At 38.5% G+C, this 18,484-nt stretch overlaps 2 protein-coding genes across 3 annotated transcripts in view; one reads left to right on the top strand and one right to left on the bottom strand.

The window, feature by feature from the left end:
* The window catches only part of PTPRZ1 (protein tyrosine phosphatase receptor type Z1), a 163,483-nt gene extending 155,362 nt beyond the window's left edge, over window positions 1-8,121 (top strand). The window contains exons 25-30 of one of the 2 annotated variants that reach the window (XM_022582351.2): window positions 103-176; window positions 2,222-2,350; window positions 2,801-2,947; window positions 4,549-4,691; window positions 5,425-5,560; window positions 7,157-8,121. In XM_022582351.2, the coding sequence (XP_022438059.2) occupies window positions 103-176; window positions 2,222-2,350; window positions 2,801-2,947; window positions 4,549-4,691; window positions 5,425-5,560; window positions 7,157-7,297 (770 nt within the window). In that variant the 3' untranslated portion in view covers window positions 7,298-8,121. Of the gene's footprint in view, window positions 1-102; window positions 177-2,221; window positions 2,351-2,800; window positions 2,948-4,548; window positions 5,561-7,156 lie in introns of those variants that run through there. The other variant, XM_089917460.1, reaches the window with a different exon arrangement.
* Window positions 8,122-11,459: 3,338 nt separating this feature from the next.
* Window positions 11,460-18,484, bottom strand: part of AASS (aminoadipate-semialdehyde synthase) — a 61,636-nt gene continuing 54,611 nt past the window's right edge. The window contains exons 22-23 of the mRNA XM_022582317.3: window positions 18,163-18,339; window positions 11,460-16,462 (exon numbers count right to left, since the gene is read on the bottom strand). Coding sequence (XP_022438025.1) covers window positions 16,344-16,462; window positions 18,163-18,339 — 296 coding nt within the window. The 3' untranslated portion in view covers window positions 11,460-16,343. The remainder of the gene's footprint in view (window positions 16,463-18,162; window positions 18,340-18,484) is intronic.

Below are 18,484 nucleotides of genomic sequence, written 5' to 3'. Positions count from 1 at the left end.
CTCTACTTGCAAAATGCAGCTATGTTTTGCCATTTGCAGGGGCGGGGAGGAGGTACAGTACTAAGAGCTTACTTGTTTATGATGAATGTTCTGTATTCCCAGTGGAAAGATCCAGGGTTGGCATTTCATCCCTGAGTGGGGAAGGCACAGACTACATCAATGCCTCCTACATCATGGTAAGTCGGAGAGCCACTGGGAGACTGCTGCAGCTTGTGTTATCAGAATCAAAACCAGAGTGGGGGGCTTCCCTGGTGGCGCAGTGGTTGAGAGTCCGCCTGCCATTGCAGGGGACGTGGGTTCGTGCCCCGGTCTGGGAAGATCCCACATGCCGCGGAGCGGCTGGGCCCGTGAGCCATGGCCGCTGAGCCTGCGTGTCCGGAGCATGTGCTCCGCAACGGGAGAGGCCACAACAGTGGGGGCCCGCGTACCGCAGAAAACAAAACAAAACAAAACAAAAAGCAAAAAAAAACCCAGAGTGGGCTGCCCAAAGCAGTGACTGGCAGATACGGGAGGCACCACAGGTGGACATGAGTCGTATCTGATGACTGCAGGCTCACAGCCCACAGCAGCAATAGAATCACAGCATTCCTTGATGCTTTTATGTGTCCTGGGACTGGAGAACCCTTAATCAAGACAATGAGTAGATGTGGGAACCAAACTCACCATGAGTAGATACAAAACATCCACTCACCCGTCTAAGCAGCTCCATTTCATTCACCAAAGCAGATTCCCTGCAGACCCAGGATACACTAGCTTTAGCAAAGTCCAGTCTCGTTCACATTACCACTCCAGGTTTGCAGCAGGTTCTCACCCTGCAAACTGGGCTCATTTGGGGACTTGGATTTCTAAAGGTACAATACTTTCTTTCTGCATTTAGATCTACTATCAGAGGGATGAGTGCTTTAGTAGCTGTTGTGTGACCTTCATTTCCATTTTAGGTCAATCAATCACAGAGTTTGCCTTCAGGTGAAAGAGTCCTAATCCCCGTGCCAAAATCACTGTTCTGTTTATCTAGAAAATACTAAGGTATATCCATGCAAGAAACAGGGAGATGTGTGGAGGTGGCGTCTAAAAGCATGCCACACTTAAAATAGGGGCATCTCAATACTATAGGAAGCAGATATTTTTACTCAAAAACTGAGAATGGGTTAAGAGAACAAATATAAATATTGCATTGTGTGCTGGTTAGATAGAAGACAGACTGTTCTTGTCAAGAAAATAATTAAATGCTGGAAAATATTACCTACAAAGCTTGCCACATTACATCTGAAGATTTGCAAAATAGGATGAATTTTTACCCACCTGGAGTGACTTAAGTGGGATATTGACTGAAGTTGCAGGATAGACTAGAGGTCCTTTCAAGGTCTCTTCCCATCCAAAGAATCTACAATTAACCAGAAAAACATTTAATTATGTACAACCTGCTCATTCAAATCCGAATATATGAACTTAAAAGTTTTCTGCTTCTTAAACAAGATTGTAACCAAAACAAAGTAAATTGAGTAGAATTCTACTTGATGAATAAATGAAGCTAAAGCTTAAAAAATAAAAAATGAAAATATTCCACGCTTCATATGAGCCCATGGGGGATAAGAATGCGATCTGAGAGATTCCATTGCAGAAGGGGCTAACTGAGCCATGATTTTGGTAAGCAGTAACGTGGAAATCATGATTAATTCAATGGCACCAGCTTTCAGGTTTCTGCAGCAACATTTGCAAGGTGCCCGCCCCCCCCACCCCAAACCCGGCTCCTCTCCTGTAGAGGCAGCCAGGGTGTTAAGGTATCTGGTTGCCAGTAGGTGTGAAATTTAGCGCTCTGCCATTGGGACTTGTGAAAAGTAAGAAATATAATATCTCTAGATTTCCATTCTATCTAGTGTGAGAGACATAGTCCAGAAGCCATTTTTGTTGTCTCCTCCTAGAGGTGATAGCTGGGTAAGCTTGGGCACAGCACTTAATTTCTTAAGCTTCAGTTTAATCGCCTATAAAATGAAGATCACATTCCCTTTGTCATAGTACTACTGTGAGGAATAAAGGAAGAAAATGTTTAGTGCTATACCCGGCATATAGGAGATGTCTGTAACATTGGCTATAATAATCACATTATTATTTATAGATACAATCCACAAATAAAAAGACGGTAACCATTAACCTATAAATGTTTTTTGAATGTTTAAAGTCACATGCCAAGGCTCTTTCTATCTTCTCTTTGGTTTTGTAGGGCTATTATCAGAGCAATGAATTCATCATCACCCAACATCCCCTTCTCCATACCATCAAGGATTTCTGGAGGATGATCTGGGACCATAACGCCCAGCTGGTCGTTATGCTTCCAGATGCTCAAAACATGGTAAGTCCCTCAGGTCATTTTTGACATGTTCTTTACAGGGTAGGTATCAAGACACAACCACCAGAAGTCCAGCATACAAAGAATATATTTTTTTCAACCTATAAACTAATATTGAAGTTGCACTTTGTCTATTATTGGACTTGGTTTGGATACAATATCCCAGGTCTGAAATTGTTGTATGACAGTTTTAAATAAAAGTAGGCTGAAATTAACTTAAGTATTTATTACGCTGCTTAAGGAAATTAGAATTGCAATCATGAAGGAAGTCAGCCCATATGTGTCTATTTACATTTTTAAAATAAAACTTGTTAGGATATTTTAAGAGTAAATATTGAGATTCAAAGAAAAATTTGAGTTGAATTGTCTATGGCAACCAGTTAACTTCGTTTCACAGTCTGACTTAAACATTTTATTAAAATCTAGAACCTTCTTTGGTTTTTAATCCTCCAGGCAGAAGATGAATTTGTTTACTGGCCAAATAAGGATGAGCCCATAAATTGTGAGAGTTTTAAGGTCACTCTTATGGCTGAAGAACACAAATGTCTGTCTAACGAAGAAAAACTTATAATGCAAGATTTTATCTTAGAAGCTACCCAGGTATGGACATAGTTTAAATGACAAACTTTTCATCTTAAGCACACGTTAAATATATGCCAATTTAAGAATCTCTCCTAGAACTAAAAAGAAGGAATCTGATTTCTTACAAATTGAGACAGATTACCCAAATAATAAATTTTACCTTGTCATTTTCATTTTCAAAATCTTACAGAATCATTAAACAATTAGCCATCACTAAACTCCACCATCCCTGACTTCTACACACACAGGAAGTCAAAGATTTCTCTTTTACTCCAAAGCAGTTGCTGATAGAAGTTAAGCTGAAAATAAACAGAGTAAAAAAATAATTTCATTAATCCTAATTCTCATGTTTTAAGGCAAGTCCTTACCTTGTATTCTCCTAAATAAAATGGGAAAAATATTACCTACCAAAAAAAGCTTACTGCTCTCTACTTACGTACAGAGGGTTGTTAAGTGAAGAACTGCTTTGAAAACATGCAGTGCAATGAACTAGTGTTGTTTTACTAGACTCCTGATTATCTACAAGGAACCAATTTGAATTCTTTGTCAATTACTGTTTCTATGATTACAGCAGAGTTCATAAATTATTGCACAGCTCCTGTGAAAGACTGAAAGATGCTAGTAGTGATGAGTAAAGCATGTGAAATTCAGAGGACTTTCTCAATCAGAAAAAAAATAAATCATGTTTTAGATGGTTTAAATGTTTCACTTTACCCTAATTCTGAAACTGGTAAAACATATAGGGTACATAAGAAGATTGAGTATTTGCTAGAATATTTGACCAAAACTTAGAAAATTAATAATGCAAATACATTGTTTTCTAAATGTTTTATAGTTCTGCCTGAAATTGATGTTTTATATTTTGTGAGTCAAGGGTCCAACTTTATTATTTTTGTGTGAATAACCATTTTTCCAGTATCATTTATAGATCAACAATACCAGTTCAGTCATAAATCAAATTTCTATATATGTATAAGCCACTTTGGGAAACTGGGGATCAGAGGTTTAAAAGATTTAAAGTCACACAACCTGGTTTGGTCACTTAATAAGCAAGGATCAGAACTGAGACTGGAGTGGAAACCATGTCTCCATCCTCCTTACCAGCATTTCCCACACTGTGTCAAGCAATCTTATTCTTCCCTTAGTTAAACCTGAGTAATGCTGGTATTTGAAGAAGTCTATGCTATTTTTTTCTTTTTTTAAATTTAAGTATAGTTGATATACAATATTATATGTTACAGGCGTATGATATAGTGATTCACAATTTTTAGAGGAAGAAGTCTATGCTATTTTTAAAACTAATTTTAAAACTGAAGATTTCTTTTTGTAAGTTTAAATTGATCAGCACAGATACATCTTTGTTCATGATTTGATTGGCAAGATACGCCCACAAACAAGGTTTATTTTTGAATAAAAAAGAGATCACCTCTGTACATGGCAAATGTGGTGTTGCGGCATTTTCTCCCTTCCACGGTGGAGGACAGGCTGCAACTACTGCTGATCACTCAGCGTGTTTCTTGGTTTTATTGCCTTCCTATAATTCCTGACTTTCCTCAATTCATCTACTCACCAACCAATATGACACTTTCTAAAACAGTAATTTTTATCTCTTCTTATAGGATGATTATGTACTTGAAGTGCGGCATTTTCAGTGTCCCAAATGGCCAAATCCAGATAGCCCCATTAGTAAAACTTTTGAACTTATAAGTATTATCAAAGAAGAAGCTGCCACCAGGGATGGACCCATGATTGTTCATGATGAGTAAGTTCCACACTTTAAATCAATTCACACCTGACATTCTCTGTGTGTATGTATATTTCTGTCGTCTTTGTACTAACCTAATACTTTGGACCAATCGTGAATTGTTCAGCCAGGGTGGATTATCTGCTTCTCATGGACAGGATTAACACAGAATAGTTTGGGGGTTTTTTTTCCGCTTCTCTGGGAGCTCCTGTTGAAGGCAGAAAATGTGTGCATGATCACAAGCATCTACTGTTGCATTCTACACTAAGAACACTTTGTGTGATGAGTCAGTGTTTTAGAACCTGAATTTTCAGGTGCTAACCAGCGAGTCGTCTCTCAGCCATTGGCTTCCTGGGATAGGAGTAAAATTGATATATTTTTTATTTACCAGAAACAGGAATTTTATCCAATAGACCTTTCCAAGTTTCAGTTGTGAACAAATAAAAAATGCATATGCTGGAATTATGTTATCTATCAATACATATTATATATGATGCATATGATAATATTACATAACATATATTATAACCTCAGATCATTTTGATTTACTGCCAACCCCTTCCATAGTATAAAAATAAGAAATGTATCACCAAATATTGAACTTCCATGCACCATAAAGTAATGAGACAATTTATTAAAAATTTCAGTGTTCTTACTGCAAAATTATCAAGGCCATGTGCTCTGTGAGTTTCAAATGTGTGAACATTTGATGCATCTGAATCGAGTCTTTGTTCCTTTCATTTGTTTCCAGGCATGGAGGAGTGACAGCAGGAACTTTCTGTGCTCTGACAACCCTTATGCACCAACTAGAAAAAGAAAATTCAATGGATGTTTACCAGGTAGCCAAGATGATCAATTTGATGAGGCCAGGAGTCTTTGCTGATGCTGTAAGTAATAAAACAGCGAACCAAACTTTTCTCATTAGAGCACAAGTCACTTTCTAGAGGCTACCAAAATCGTTTTGTCCTGTATCAAAAAAGATCACATTGATAATGTTAGCATGTAGTTTTCAAGCTGAATTATGTTCAGTTTGCAATCCATAGAACTGGAACAATAAACATTTAAAGTTTATTTTCCAGAAAATTGATGGATCAAAATTTTTAAATTTCATCGTGTGCCTTTTTGCAAGACTTATTGTAATTCTGAAACATATCCTCAGTAGAAGCACCAACTAATCTGATTTATCCAACAAAATAAATAGTTATTTTCCCAGGGTTAGTGTTCTACATAGCCTCAAAGAAGAGTCAGAAGATAGACTTCAGCTGTTCACCTTTTTCTCAAGCCAAATTCATTTTCTGAACTTAAGAAGTAGCTAACTCTGGGGATAGTTTTGAAAAGAGAGAGAGAGAGAGACACTCGTACAATCAAGAAAGAGCATAGCACATCTGGAAAAATAAGTCTCAACTCTGAGAATAATTTGGAAGTTTTTTTATTATAGAAACAAGAGCTAGAAAGACAATAGGGAACTTTGTGCAAATGCCCCAGTGGGAGAAGCTTAGGTGGATGCAGAGGTCATAGGCTCACTTCCAGCTTCCTAGTCTGGGTATGTGTAAGGGCCTTATAAAGAGTCCATCCTCAAAGCTCTTGCCCAGACCAGCTGGCCAGAGAGTAAGGTAACCCTTGTGCACATGCACTTCAGAGGAGCCCTTATTGAAAGTCTCATTCAGGAGAGTTGAGTTGTATCAAGCTTGTCTTGTATGAAATTGCTTTCGGCGGACTAAACTTATACCCAAGTTTCACAAATGCATTTAATGAGACGTGTGGTCCTAATGATTTTCTACTATGGAGCCAGCCACTTGCTCATGTCCTTTGCAACTACCTTCCCCCACCTCACCATCCCCAAGTTGGCATCTGTAAGAGAATAACTACTTTATTCTTCTGTGTGTCTCTACCATGAGACCACAGCAGGGTACACAGGCACACACTCTCCTTCTCACCAAGCAGGACATAAGACCCGTCGGGCTGGTAGAGTGTGAAGGATACTTGGTAAACAGTGGGTCTTGTGAAAGGCCTGCATTCCTCATGAGTTCCTGGGCTGACAGTGCAGTCCTGAGACCTCTTCATAAATAGACAAACCCAACAGATTTTGTAACAAAAGGAGAAAGGAAAATGAGTAACTTAGAGGGTTACAGGAGCCTAGTGCCAAAGGGTTTACACACAAGTTGATAAATCAGTATCAGAACCTCATCACATCACCTTCTGATTCCATGAAGTAAATGAATAAGAACGGGGTGTTTACCATTGGCAAATGTAGTGGGCCAGTGTTCTAGGTCAACGAATGTTGGCTAATTATAGAGCCACTTTAAATTTAATCAGAAAGAGACATTAATATGGATGGTGTACCTCTGCTGATTATAACAGAGCCCTTAACACAATGCCTTCCTATGACAGTGGCAAAGGGTCACTAAAAACCTTGCTTCTTTTTACAAACGTATGTCTTCAGCGAGCTTTCTGTTTCTGACCTCCCATTCTCTGTTCTCCAGGAGCAGTATCAATTTCTCTACAAAGCAGTCCTCAGCCTTGTGAGCACGAGGCAGGAAGAGAATCCGTCCGCCTCTCTGGACAGTAATGGCGCAGCGTTGCCTGATGGAAATATAGCCGAGAGCTTAGAGTCTTTAGTTTAACATGGAAAAGGGTGAGAAGAGTCCACATCTGGGCATTGCTTTCCTCTTTCTAAAATTAGACAGGAAAATTAGTCCAGTCCTTCTGTTATCTGTTTACTTCACATCACCTGACAGTAACTATCATGGCAAAGGATTCTGCTGCCAAGTTTACATCATTAACAATGTGTGCCTTTTTGCAAAACTTCTCGTGATTCACTTATTGTGTTTAAACTAAAATGATTGAAATTTACCCTATTTCTAAGAATGGAATTGTGGTATCTTTTTTTCATATTGATTTTAACAGAGAATTTCAATTTATAGATATTAGGAATTCCCAATTACAGAAAACATGTTTGTTTTTAGTGTCAAATTTTTAGCTGTATTTGTAGCAATCATCAGGTTTGCTAGAAATATAACTTTTAATATAGTATACTGTAAATAAAACACTCTGTTCCCTATGATATTCAACATTTTACAACCACAGTATTCACCTAAAGTAGAAATAATCTGATACTTACTGTAAATACTGCTCTAGCATCTCCATGGACCAAATTTATATTTATAATTGTAGATTTTTATATTTTACTACGGAGTCAGTTTTCTAGTTCTGTGTAATTGTTTAGTTTAATGTTGCAGCTCATCATCTGGTCTTACTCTGTGGGTCTTCTGATATTGTTCTGTGTTGTGGTTAACTCTGTTTTAGCATGTAATTTTAACTTTTATGGAAAATAAAAATACATTTGTTTTGAAAGAAGATGTTTTTATGAGAATAACACCTTACCTGACATTGTTTAAATGGTTTTTATCCAAGGCATTGCAAAAATAAATATAAATATTGCCATCAATTTGTGTTTGCTTGTGGAGTGCTGAGGCATGTGTAGCAGAAAATTGTGGACATGTTCCCTCTGAGATTATGGACGTGAAAGAAGGTTGATGGGATGGGACAGTGTATAGAGCTGATTCCCAAACTGTGCCTTAAGGCACACAGGAAACTCACAAAATTGAAGATTTTTGAGGACAACACAGCAATGTGTACTGACACTACACAATTACTACTATTAAATTATCTGGATCTAACTACTTAATAAACAGAACCATTATGTATTTCCTTTGGTTTAGGGGAGCTATGAAAATGTTACTCAGAAGCTGAGGGCATGAGGTACCAAGAAATGTCGGGAAACTGGTTTAGAACCAAGCTGGGAGTTAGAAGCAGGCAGATTTGCCAGCCAGGGAGAAGCTAAGCTGGTTTGGGAGCCAAGTGGGTGAATGGACAAGGACCAGGAGGTCCTAACTCCCAGAGTGGAAAAAGGTAAGTCCTAGGTGACAATCCTATTGTCAGGATTTAAGAGCTATGTGGAGGTGAAGGGCAGGAAAACAGGGAATCATGGGTAGCAAGCCTGCTCTGATACTGGAAGCAGTCCCCTGCCTCAGCCAGGAGTGTTTTAGAACACTGCCCACAAAGGGGGCACCAGTCCCCAAGAACACCCAGGTCAGTGCCTAAAGCGGGAGACCAGGAGAAGTTTTGTTGAAACCAGTGGTTCTCAGAGTATGGTTCCCAGACCAGCAGCATCAGAAAAACCCAGGAACTTGTTAGAAATGCAAATCCTGGATTTCCATCCCAGATCTAAAATATCAGAAACTCTGAGGTTGGAACTCAGCAATCTAATGCAAGTTAAAGCTTGAGAACCACTGGTCCTTAGCAACAACAATTCAGAGAGCCTCCAGTTTCCTCAAGCAATGTCAGGAAAATTTCACCAAATCCTTAAAATAGAATCAAAATTTATAAGTTTCTGGGCTTCCCTGGTGGCGCAGTGGTTGAGAGTCCGCCTGCCGATGCAGGGGACACGGGTTCGTGCCCCGGTCCGGGAAGATCCCACATGCCGCGGAGCGGCTGGGCCCATGAGCCAGGGCCACTGAGCCTGCGCGTCTGGAGCCTGTGCTCTGCAACGGGAGAGGCCACAACAGTGAGAGGCCCACATACCGCAAAGAAAACAAAAGAAAAATGTGTAAGTGTCTACTTTTTTAGCTTTCCTTTTAAAGCAATAGTCATGAAGAGTTTTGAAATAGAAAAAAATTCCAACAAAGTGTCACAAACCACAAAATATTGATAAGTACTGACCTACAGGGTATAAAAAAATTAACATGCTTCTTTCTCACCCTCCCAGGGAGGAAGGCCAGAAGGTTAATTTTGATTCCTTGGTTGCTTTTCTAGCCTTGTCTCTTAGTCCTCTTGTTTTACAGTTTTGTTTCCCCATAACCCACAAAGTCTAATCTGAACAAGGAGTCCATGTCACAATTATTTTTTCTATTTTTCCATTTGCCTTTGTCCCAGGAACAAAGAGCCTTTGAAGGGATATAGAATTTTTTTTCCTTCATGGTTTTTTTTATTAGTGAGGTGCCTTGTAGAGTCTCTTCCAAGAGAAAGTAATGTTGCAAGTGCAGGTATGATAATCAAGTATTTTATAGACAAATTCTAATAAAAATACCCTGAAACCAATAAAAAAGACAATCCTGTCAGATATAGCAATCTTTCCTCATCTTATGAAGCTTAACTCTGAGACAATAATCAATTATGAGAAGTGAAAATAAATGAAGCCTCGTAAGTAAGCCTCATAAGTCTTACCCAATTATTTACATCCTTTACCAAAATTTCATAGTTTTATTGCATTCACAGCTTTTATCCACACATTGCTTTATTACATAATTGTGGCCTTGTTATGAATATATTTTTATGCTGCTTTTCATGTTGTTACATAGGCATTTTTATTACACATAATTATAAACCTATCATTGTTACTGTATAATATTCCACCTTGTATAGTGGTTTTCAAACAGGGATAGTATTGCGCCCCAGGGGACATTTGGCAGTGTCTGGAGACATTTTTGGTTTCCGCATCTGAAGGGGATGTGCTGCTGGCACTTACTGGGCAGAAGCTGGAAATGCTGCTAAACATTCCGAAATGCACAGGACAGCCCTCACAACGAAGAATCGTACAGCACAGCATGTCGGTAGTACCAGGGTGGAGGAACCCGCCCTCGTGATGTACCGGGGCTCCTGTGATCACTTTCGTGATGTCAGCTGTTTAGGCTCTTTTCAAATTCTTCCTAAACTACAAAACTATGATAAACATTTCTTTACGTAAAAGCCTTTTACCATATTTAGGATGTTTCCTTAGTACCAATTCCTGTAAGTGCCAGTTGGTGAGAAGATTGTATGAATATTTTTATGTGTCTTAATACTCTTTGGCTTTCCAAGAGTTGTACAGTTTACACTCCCACTGCTCAGGTATTGGAGTCTTAGGGCTCCACTCCTGGCTGCGTTCAGGCTTCTGCTCAAACATCTCTTTGAGCAGCATTCCCCAATCGGCCTGTTGGAAGCAGCATCCCCCTCCTCCTAAGGAAGATCTTCAAAATATTTAGTGCTGATCATTGGAAGGGACTTGAGCTGGCTCAGTGTCCCGCGTGTGCAAGCCGAATGTGGGGCCCCCTCTCCGCAAGCCCCTCACCCCAGGCCCTCCTGTCTCCTTACCCTGCTTTTTCTCCAGAGCGCATTTTGCTTCCTGACATATTTTATATTTGTTGTCTGTCCCCCGCTATTCGTATATAAGCTCCATGAGGAGAGGAACTTTGGCTCTTGTAAACCTCTGTATTTCTATACCTAGAACAGGACTGGGCACATTAAAAACACTCACTACATTTTAGATAAATGAATGAATAAGGAGTGAATTAATGAATGAATTGGGGTTGTTTTGTTTTGTTTTACCTAGGACAAAAATGCTCTTTAGTGACCCTGGGAAACCTGACACTCTATAGGTAGTGTTCCTCCACATACAATAAATGTGTCAATTTTGATCCATTTTCTTTTTCTGTAGTACCTTTGTAAATTAGCCCAATTGAGAAATGGTGTTCTATACAGACTTTATCTCCGATATTAAATCACGTAGAGCAGTTTTGCAATCTGCAGAGAGGTATTAAAGACGAGCATGATCCATCTATTTAGCCAAATGCACCGGAACTCTATATAGTCCATCATAGGTCTCAGTCTGATACTACCTGAGAATTTATGGCAGCTGCTTCTTCATATCAAATTAATACAAATATTTAATATGTGCATGTTCTACTCAATATTACACCATAGGACTCTTACTTAATTTTCACATTTCTCATCTGAAAGCCCCTAATTTGTTAGCATCCAAAATGATTTTAATAGACAAAACTTAGAAAATAAGAACGCTTTATAAGCAGATACATTTTAGTTTCTTAGAATTGAATTCCATTCATAAATAGCACATAGAATCAGAAATACTAAGTATTTATTGAATTAAAGTGAACTTTTTAGGGAAAGTGGGAAAAATATACACATTTGTCAAAATAAACAAAAACACTTTTATTATTATAAATCATGATTGATTATCATCCACTCACTGGCTAATTGCAAAATATTCTTGTATGTTAGAGGTTTCCTCCTCATTAGTACAATATTGGTGTGTTAGAGTAGGTGGTATTAAATGTTAAGGCATATAAATGAAACACACTACACTGGTTTTAAAAATCTGGACATCCGGGATTTCCCTGGTGGCGCAGTGGTTAAGAATCCGCCTGCCAACACAGGGGACACGGGTTCGAGCCCTGGTCCGGGAAGATCCCACATGCCACGAAGCAACTAAGCCCGTGGACCACAACTACTGAGCCCACGCGCCTAGAGCCTGTGCTCTGCAACAAGAGAAGCCACCACAATGAGAAGCTCGGGCACTGCCATGAAGAGTGGCCCCTGCACGCCGCAATTAGAGAGAGCCTGTGTGCAGCAACGAAGACCCAACGCAGCCAAAAATTTTAAAAATAAATAAATTTATATATATAAAACAAATCTGGACATCCTTGGCATTAAAGTTAACAAGTTTCTTAAGGTAATCATTTTTAAAAAGAAAAAATAAGATTTGGAAGTGGGAGTAAGAAAAACTGTGTGTGAGATTGAAACTTCTTGTTACGTACACAACAACAAACTCCTAATCAGCCTGTCACCTGGGACACATTCTAAGCAGCTCAAGACACACAGCCTGACCTTTGAAAAACTTCCCGAATATGCTAATTCGTAATCCTTTCCTCTGAAGCTTTGGACATGACTTTCTCAGATTCCTATTATCTTGCTTCAATCCTAGGGGAGTTGCTTTAGTTCTGAATTATCCACATGAGAAATGAACCGATGCAAGTAATTTTTTCCTTGCTGCTAAATTGTTTAATGAAGGTATGTATTGAAAACTATAGCATTAAGTTTCCTAATGGAAACTATTAGAGAAGTCTCTTACAGCACTTTTACTTCAGGTAAGTGTTTTAAAGGACTCGGGAAGTTAAAAGCACATTTCTGGGGCTTTTTAGAGAGTAAATGAAAAACATTCCACATTTTGTTTATACAGTATGTCTAGTTCTAATCTCACAGGATACATAAAAATGTTCAAAGAACCACCTGGAGAAAAAAAATGAAATGGTTAGAAAATAACTAAGGCCAATGAGGAAACATTGATAACTGGGGTCATTTACTGTATATTCACAGAATCCACCTACATGCCACTCTCCTTCTGGGGTGCCTTCCTGTGAAAGGTTGTATTTTCCAAAAATAGCTCAACAATAGCTTTCAGCCCACATGTGACTCATTGAAACTCATCCCAGTGAGAGGTGGATCTATGGTCCCTTGCCTTGAATCTGGATGGACTTGTGACTACAATGAAAGTGATGCTACGTGATTTCCGAGGTTAAGTCATAAAAGGCAACACAGCATCTGCCTGGTTCCCTTTATAACCATGCTGTGAGTTACTCTTGTCTTCAGTTTATGGAAAAGGAAACAGCTAGTATGTTGTAGGACTAATCACACTACTTCTCAGAGAAACTTCTGTCTCATGAGTCTAGGATGAGGAAAGCTGGAAATATAAATATCAGTATTATCTGGAGGAAGCCAAAAAAGTCAGAAAGACCTGGAAGATGTGAGCATTAAGTCTACCGAAATGGTTAGACCAGGGACTCCCAAACTGTGGCTCAGGGGCCACATGCTTCTAAGTACAGTATAATCTACCCATCCATACCCAGATCCTACCACCACCACCTTTACTATTGAAATTTCTGGTAGAAAACTTGTTACTGAGAGCCAATGCAGTGTTTCGCTCTATATATCTTTACTCAAGCTTACTGACATTTCCTTTTCTAGCACTAATGTTAGACATCCCCCCCCCTTCAGTCATACCCCCTTTATCACTCAGTTAAAGCCCAAACTAGTTATTATATTATCTCAGTGGGTTCCTGCTCCCACCCAAGGTGCTAGTTCCCTAGTTCCCATGCCATCTGGGTGCTCATCCAGACTGGGGGTGGAATCAATGCAACACAAGTGTTATTTCCTAATTGATTATGTTAAAATCAATGTTGTGGTTAAAAACAAAAAACTTTCATAACAGTTATGTCTTTACTTGTTAATAGATTATTGATCTCCATTATTGATATTTTTGGCAGGTGGGACCAGCTCGTAATCAACTTTGATCCTTTTCCAAAAGCACAGATGCTTTCTCAACTGCCATATGTCCCACATATAATACCTGCTTATTTCGATGGCAGAACTAGTTCCATATGCCAGAATATGAGCATAGTCCCTCAGAAAGTTTAATTTTTGTCCCTAAAGAGAAACATTCCTTTCCTCCAAGGAGAAACAAAGTTTTATTTGTACATCTTGGTACCTAAGTCACACAGCATGCAATTCACACAAAGTGCACAATTCAGTGATTTTTAGCATATTCAGAGTTGCACCTCCATTACCACAATCAACTCTACATTTTCATCTCCCCCCGAAAACCCCCAAACTCATTAGCCGTCACTCCCACTTGCCCCCAAACCCCCCAGCCCTAGGCAACCACTAATCTACTTTCTCCATATAGAGATTTGACTATTCCGGACATTTCAAACAAATGAAATCATACAATATGTGGCTTTTCATGCCTGGCTTCTTTCACTTAATGTTTATCCATGTTGTAGCAAGTAACTGTACTTAATCTCTTTTTAATTGCCAAATAATATTCCATTGTATGGATATGCCACCGTTTGTTTATTCATTTATTATTGGATGGGCAGTTGACTTGTTTTGATTTCTGGCTGTTATGAATAATGCTGCTATGAACATCTGTTTACAAGGTGTTGCGTGGACATGTTTTCATTTCTCTAATACCGAAGAGTGGAATTACTGGATCATATGGTAACTCTATGTTTAACCATCTGAGGAACTGCCAAACTGTTTTTCCAAGCAGTTGTACCATTTTGTATTTCCACCTGCAGTTTATGAGGGCTCCAATTTCTCCACATCTTCACCAGCACTTGTTATTATTTTTTCACAGTAGCTATCCTGGTGACTTTGAAGTGGTATCTCATTGTAGGTTTGATTTGTATTTCCCTGATAGCTAATGTACGTTAAGCATCTTTTCATGTGCTTATTGGCCTTTTGTATGTCTTCTTTGGAGAACTGTTAATTGTGATCCTTTGTCCATTTATTTTAATTGGGCTCTTTGACTTTTTCTTGAATATAGTAGTTCTTTACCTATTCTAAGTACAAGTTCTTCTCTCACTTGGTATATGATTTGCAAACACTTTTTCTCATTCTATGGGTTGTCTTTTGCCTTCTTGAGGTATCCTTGGAAGCACAGAAGTTTTTAATCATGATGATACCCAATTTATCTATTGTTTTTCTTTCAGTGCTTGTGCTTTTGGTGTCATTTATTTAAGAAAGCACTGCCTAATCCAAGATCATGAAGATTTACACCTATGATTTCATCTAAAAGTTTTATAGTGTTTGCTCTCATATTTAGGTATTTGGTCCATTTTGAGATAATTTTTATATGTGCTGTGAGGTAGGGAGTCCAACTTTATTCTTTTGTATGTGGATATCCAGTTGTTTCAGCACAATTTGATGAAAAGATTATTTTCCTCAATTGAATTGTCCTAGCACCTTTTTCAAAAGTCAATTGACTGTAAATATGAGTTATTTCTGGACTCTCAATCTATTCCTATTTTACACTTTTTCTTAGAATTGATTTCTTAATATTACTTTTGCTTCATTCATTGATATTGTATACAAATACAATCAATTTTTGAATATTAATCCTGTATCATGCAACTGCTGATCTCATGTATTAGTTCTAATGTTTTCTTAGAGTATTCCTTTGAATTTTCTTTGTATAACATTAGAGATAGTTTTACCTCTTCCTTTCTAATCTAGATGTCTTTTACTTCATTTTCTTGCCTAATTGCCCAGCTATACCCTCCAGTACAAGTTGAATGGAAATGGCAAGAGTATCCTTGTCTTGTTTCTGATTTTAGGGGGGAATCCTTCAGTCTTTCATCATTAACTATGATACTAGCTATGGTTTTTTCATAGATGCCCTTTATCAGGTTGAAGAATTCCCTTCTATTCCTAGTTTGTTGAGTATTTTTATCATAAAAGTGTGTTGGATTTGTTAACGCTTTTCCTGTGCCTAATGAGGTGACCATGTGGATTTTGATTTAGTCTTACCTATTTCCTTCTCCAAACATTAAAAGAAAGCTGTAAGAAATGTCACTTTCTAAATGAATCATCATTTTACAAAAAGGCATAAAATAGTATTATTGCAAAGCTTTGGTGATCTAAAAGCATCCAACTGAATCCGTTTGAAAAATAAAAGCAAAAGAAAAAGCTGCATGAAGAAATTTTTTTCTTACTAAAAAGATAAAACTTCATCTGCTAATTATCGGAAAATATATTATTGTAGGAAAAAAGTTGCATAATAAATTAACAAGTAGTATAATCATTGTCACTTTTACATACACATGAAAAAATACATGATAGAATTATTAAAGTTCCCTGGTAATTACTGGCATCTCTTGTTCCAAATGTTTTCATATTAAAATAGAGATTTATATTTCAAAAACACCATCGTATTGACTTAATCAAAACATATCATGCTTTATGTTTTAAAATATCACATTAGCAAGCATGTTTGTTACATAAAAGTTCAGAGCTGTGTTGGCTGGGAAGATAAAAACAAAATATAATTCTCGATTATGGTTTGATTGTGCTCTGTGTAGTATACATAATGCCCTCTGCTTTAATTCGCTCCAATATTGGTCCATAGATCTCCTTTGAAAAGGGCCCCATCAGGCCTTTAGCTTGAATTTCACCTAGAAGAAAATAAATTTGTAGTTACCATTTTAAAGGTGGTATGAAAGGTTAACTTCTACAGCAAGAGTCTCCATACAGCAGTAAACTGTGAGTCAACAAATTGTTGGAGGCCTAGGGATTTTTCAAAATAGCAGCTTAAATGTCCCCTACTAAATTATTACTTTGGGACTTCCCTGGTGGTCCAGTGGGTAAGACTCCGCGTTCCCCATTCAGGGGACCTGGGTTCGATCCCTGGTCGGGGAGCTAGATCCCACATGCATGCTGCAACTAGTAGTTCGCATGCTGCAACTAAGAAGTCCACATGCCACAACTAAGAGCCCACATGCCGCAATGAAGATCCCGTGTGCCGCAACTAAGACCCGGCGCAGCCAAAATAAATACATAAATATTTTTTTAAATTATTACTTAATCAACACTGTAAGAAAAAGCAGTTAATTGAAAGCACAGCTGGAGTTAGGGACAGAGTCTGAATTTATACACTTAACTGCATTAACTACCAAATCAGAGAATAAAGTCTACTAAGAAAGTAAAGTCAACCTAACTGGTCTGCTTTATTTGCTGATGTCATTTTTTAAAAAGCATAAGACCAACAGAATGAAATTAAAACCAGTCTGGTTATTTGGGCACTGGCATCTGTTAGGGTGGCTGAAAGAGTAAGTCTGGGCACTTTCCTTAAAGACTATGATGCCCTCATCCTGCATCACTTCTTCACTCTGGTTCCTCAATAACTAAGTAGGTGGTTTAAATTTTTTTTTTTTTTTTTTTGCGGTACGTGGGCCTCTCACTTCTGCGGCCTCTCCCGTTGCGGAGCACAGGCTCCGGACGCGCAGGCTCAGCGGCCATGGCTCACGGATCCAGCCGCTCTGCGGCATGTGGGATCTTCCCGGACCGGGGCACGAACCCGTGTCCCCTGCATCGGCAGGCAGACTCTCAACCACTGCATCACCAGGGAAGCCCTAGGTGGTTTAATTTGATATTGGCTAATATGATACTGTACGTTTTTTCCCCATTATTTCCCATTTATATGTTTTGGTGTTTTTTACTCCCCTCACACCTTCACAGGGGCCAAATGGGGTGTCATATTCAGAGCTAATGCTTATTGAATGCAAACATCATCTTAAGGGGAGAGTGGAGAGTGGAGAGTTGAAATTTGAATTCATTTAGTTCAAAATATATATTTAGTATTGATAGTATGTTGAGACATGAGGATTAATAAAATGTGGCCTATATTTTTGAAGATCTGGAAATGAATACCCTCTGCTATTTCAGTGTTACCCCCACAAATACAAAAAAATAAGGAAAGAAAAGAAGGCATTTAACATTCCCTGGGGAACCCCTCTTTGTGGTAGGAGCTTTATGTATCATTTCACTTTAGTGTCAAAACAACCCTATGAATTAGTCATGACAATCCCCACTTTAAAGATGAAGGAACTCTGACTCAGAGATGCTAAGAAACTTGCACCCCATCACTCAGTCATCTTGTGACTGAGCTGAGACAGAAATCAGGTCTAACTCCAAAGCCAAGGTTTTTTATTCATCACAAGGTGCTCTCCCAGTCAGTCAGCCCTTAGATCTTCTGAACTGGCTCACTTTTAGTGAAAGCCAGTGTCATACTCAAGACTAATTATTTGATATCCAGGCCCTGAATGACTTGGAGATAATATGGAGACAAACTTGGTCCCCCAGTGAAAGAACTTACCATCAAGTAACATCTTGGCTGCCATAGCAGTGGGTAACCCCACAGTTTTAGCCATAGCTGAAAAACCATTGACATCCCCGTAAACCACAAGATCAATAGTTTTATTTTCTAAATGTCCAGAAGGATGTCTGATTCCAAAGTTGTCTCTCATCACAATCATATCTTTCTCTCCAGGGCCTTAAAATAAATAAACATACAGTTTAAAATGTCACTATCATTACACCTGCAGTATCGTACTTCATCCCCCTGCACCTGCCCTTCTGCTCTCGTTTCCCTTCCCATTATGTATATCCTTAAACAATTATGTATACTGCTTTTTAGC

This window comes from Delphinapterus leucas, chromosome 9 (genome assembly GCF_059928025.1).
Source record: "Delphinapterus leucas isolate spDelLeu-1000000601 "Yukka" chromosome 9, BTC_Dleu_Yukka2, whole genome shotgun sequence".
Lineage (NCBI taxonomy): Eukaryota > Metazoa > Chordata > Mammalia > Artiodactyla > Monodontidae > Delphinapterus > Delphinapterus leucas.
Note: the sequence above shows the minus strand (reverse complement) of the source record. Positions and strands in the feature narration are given on the sequence as shown.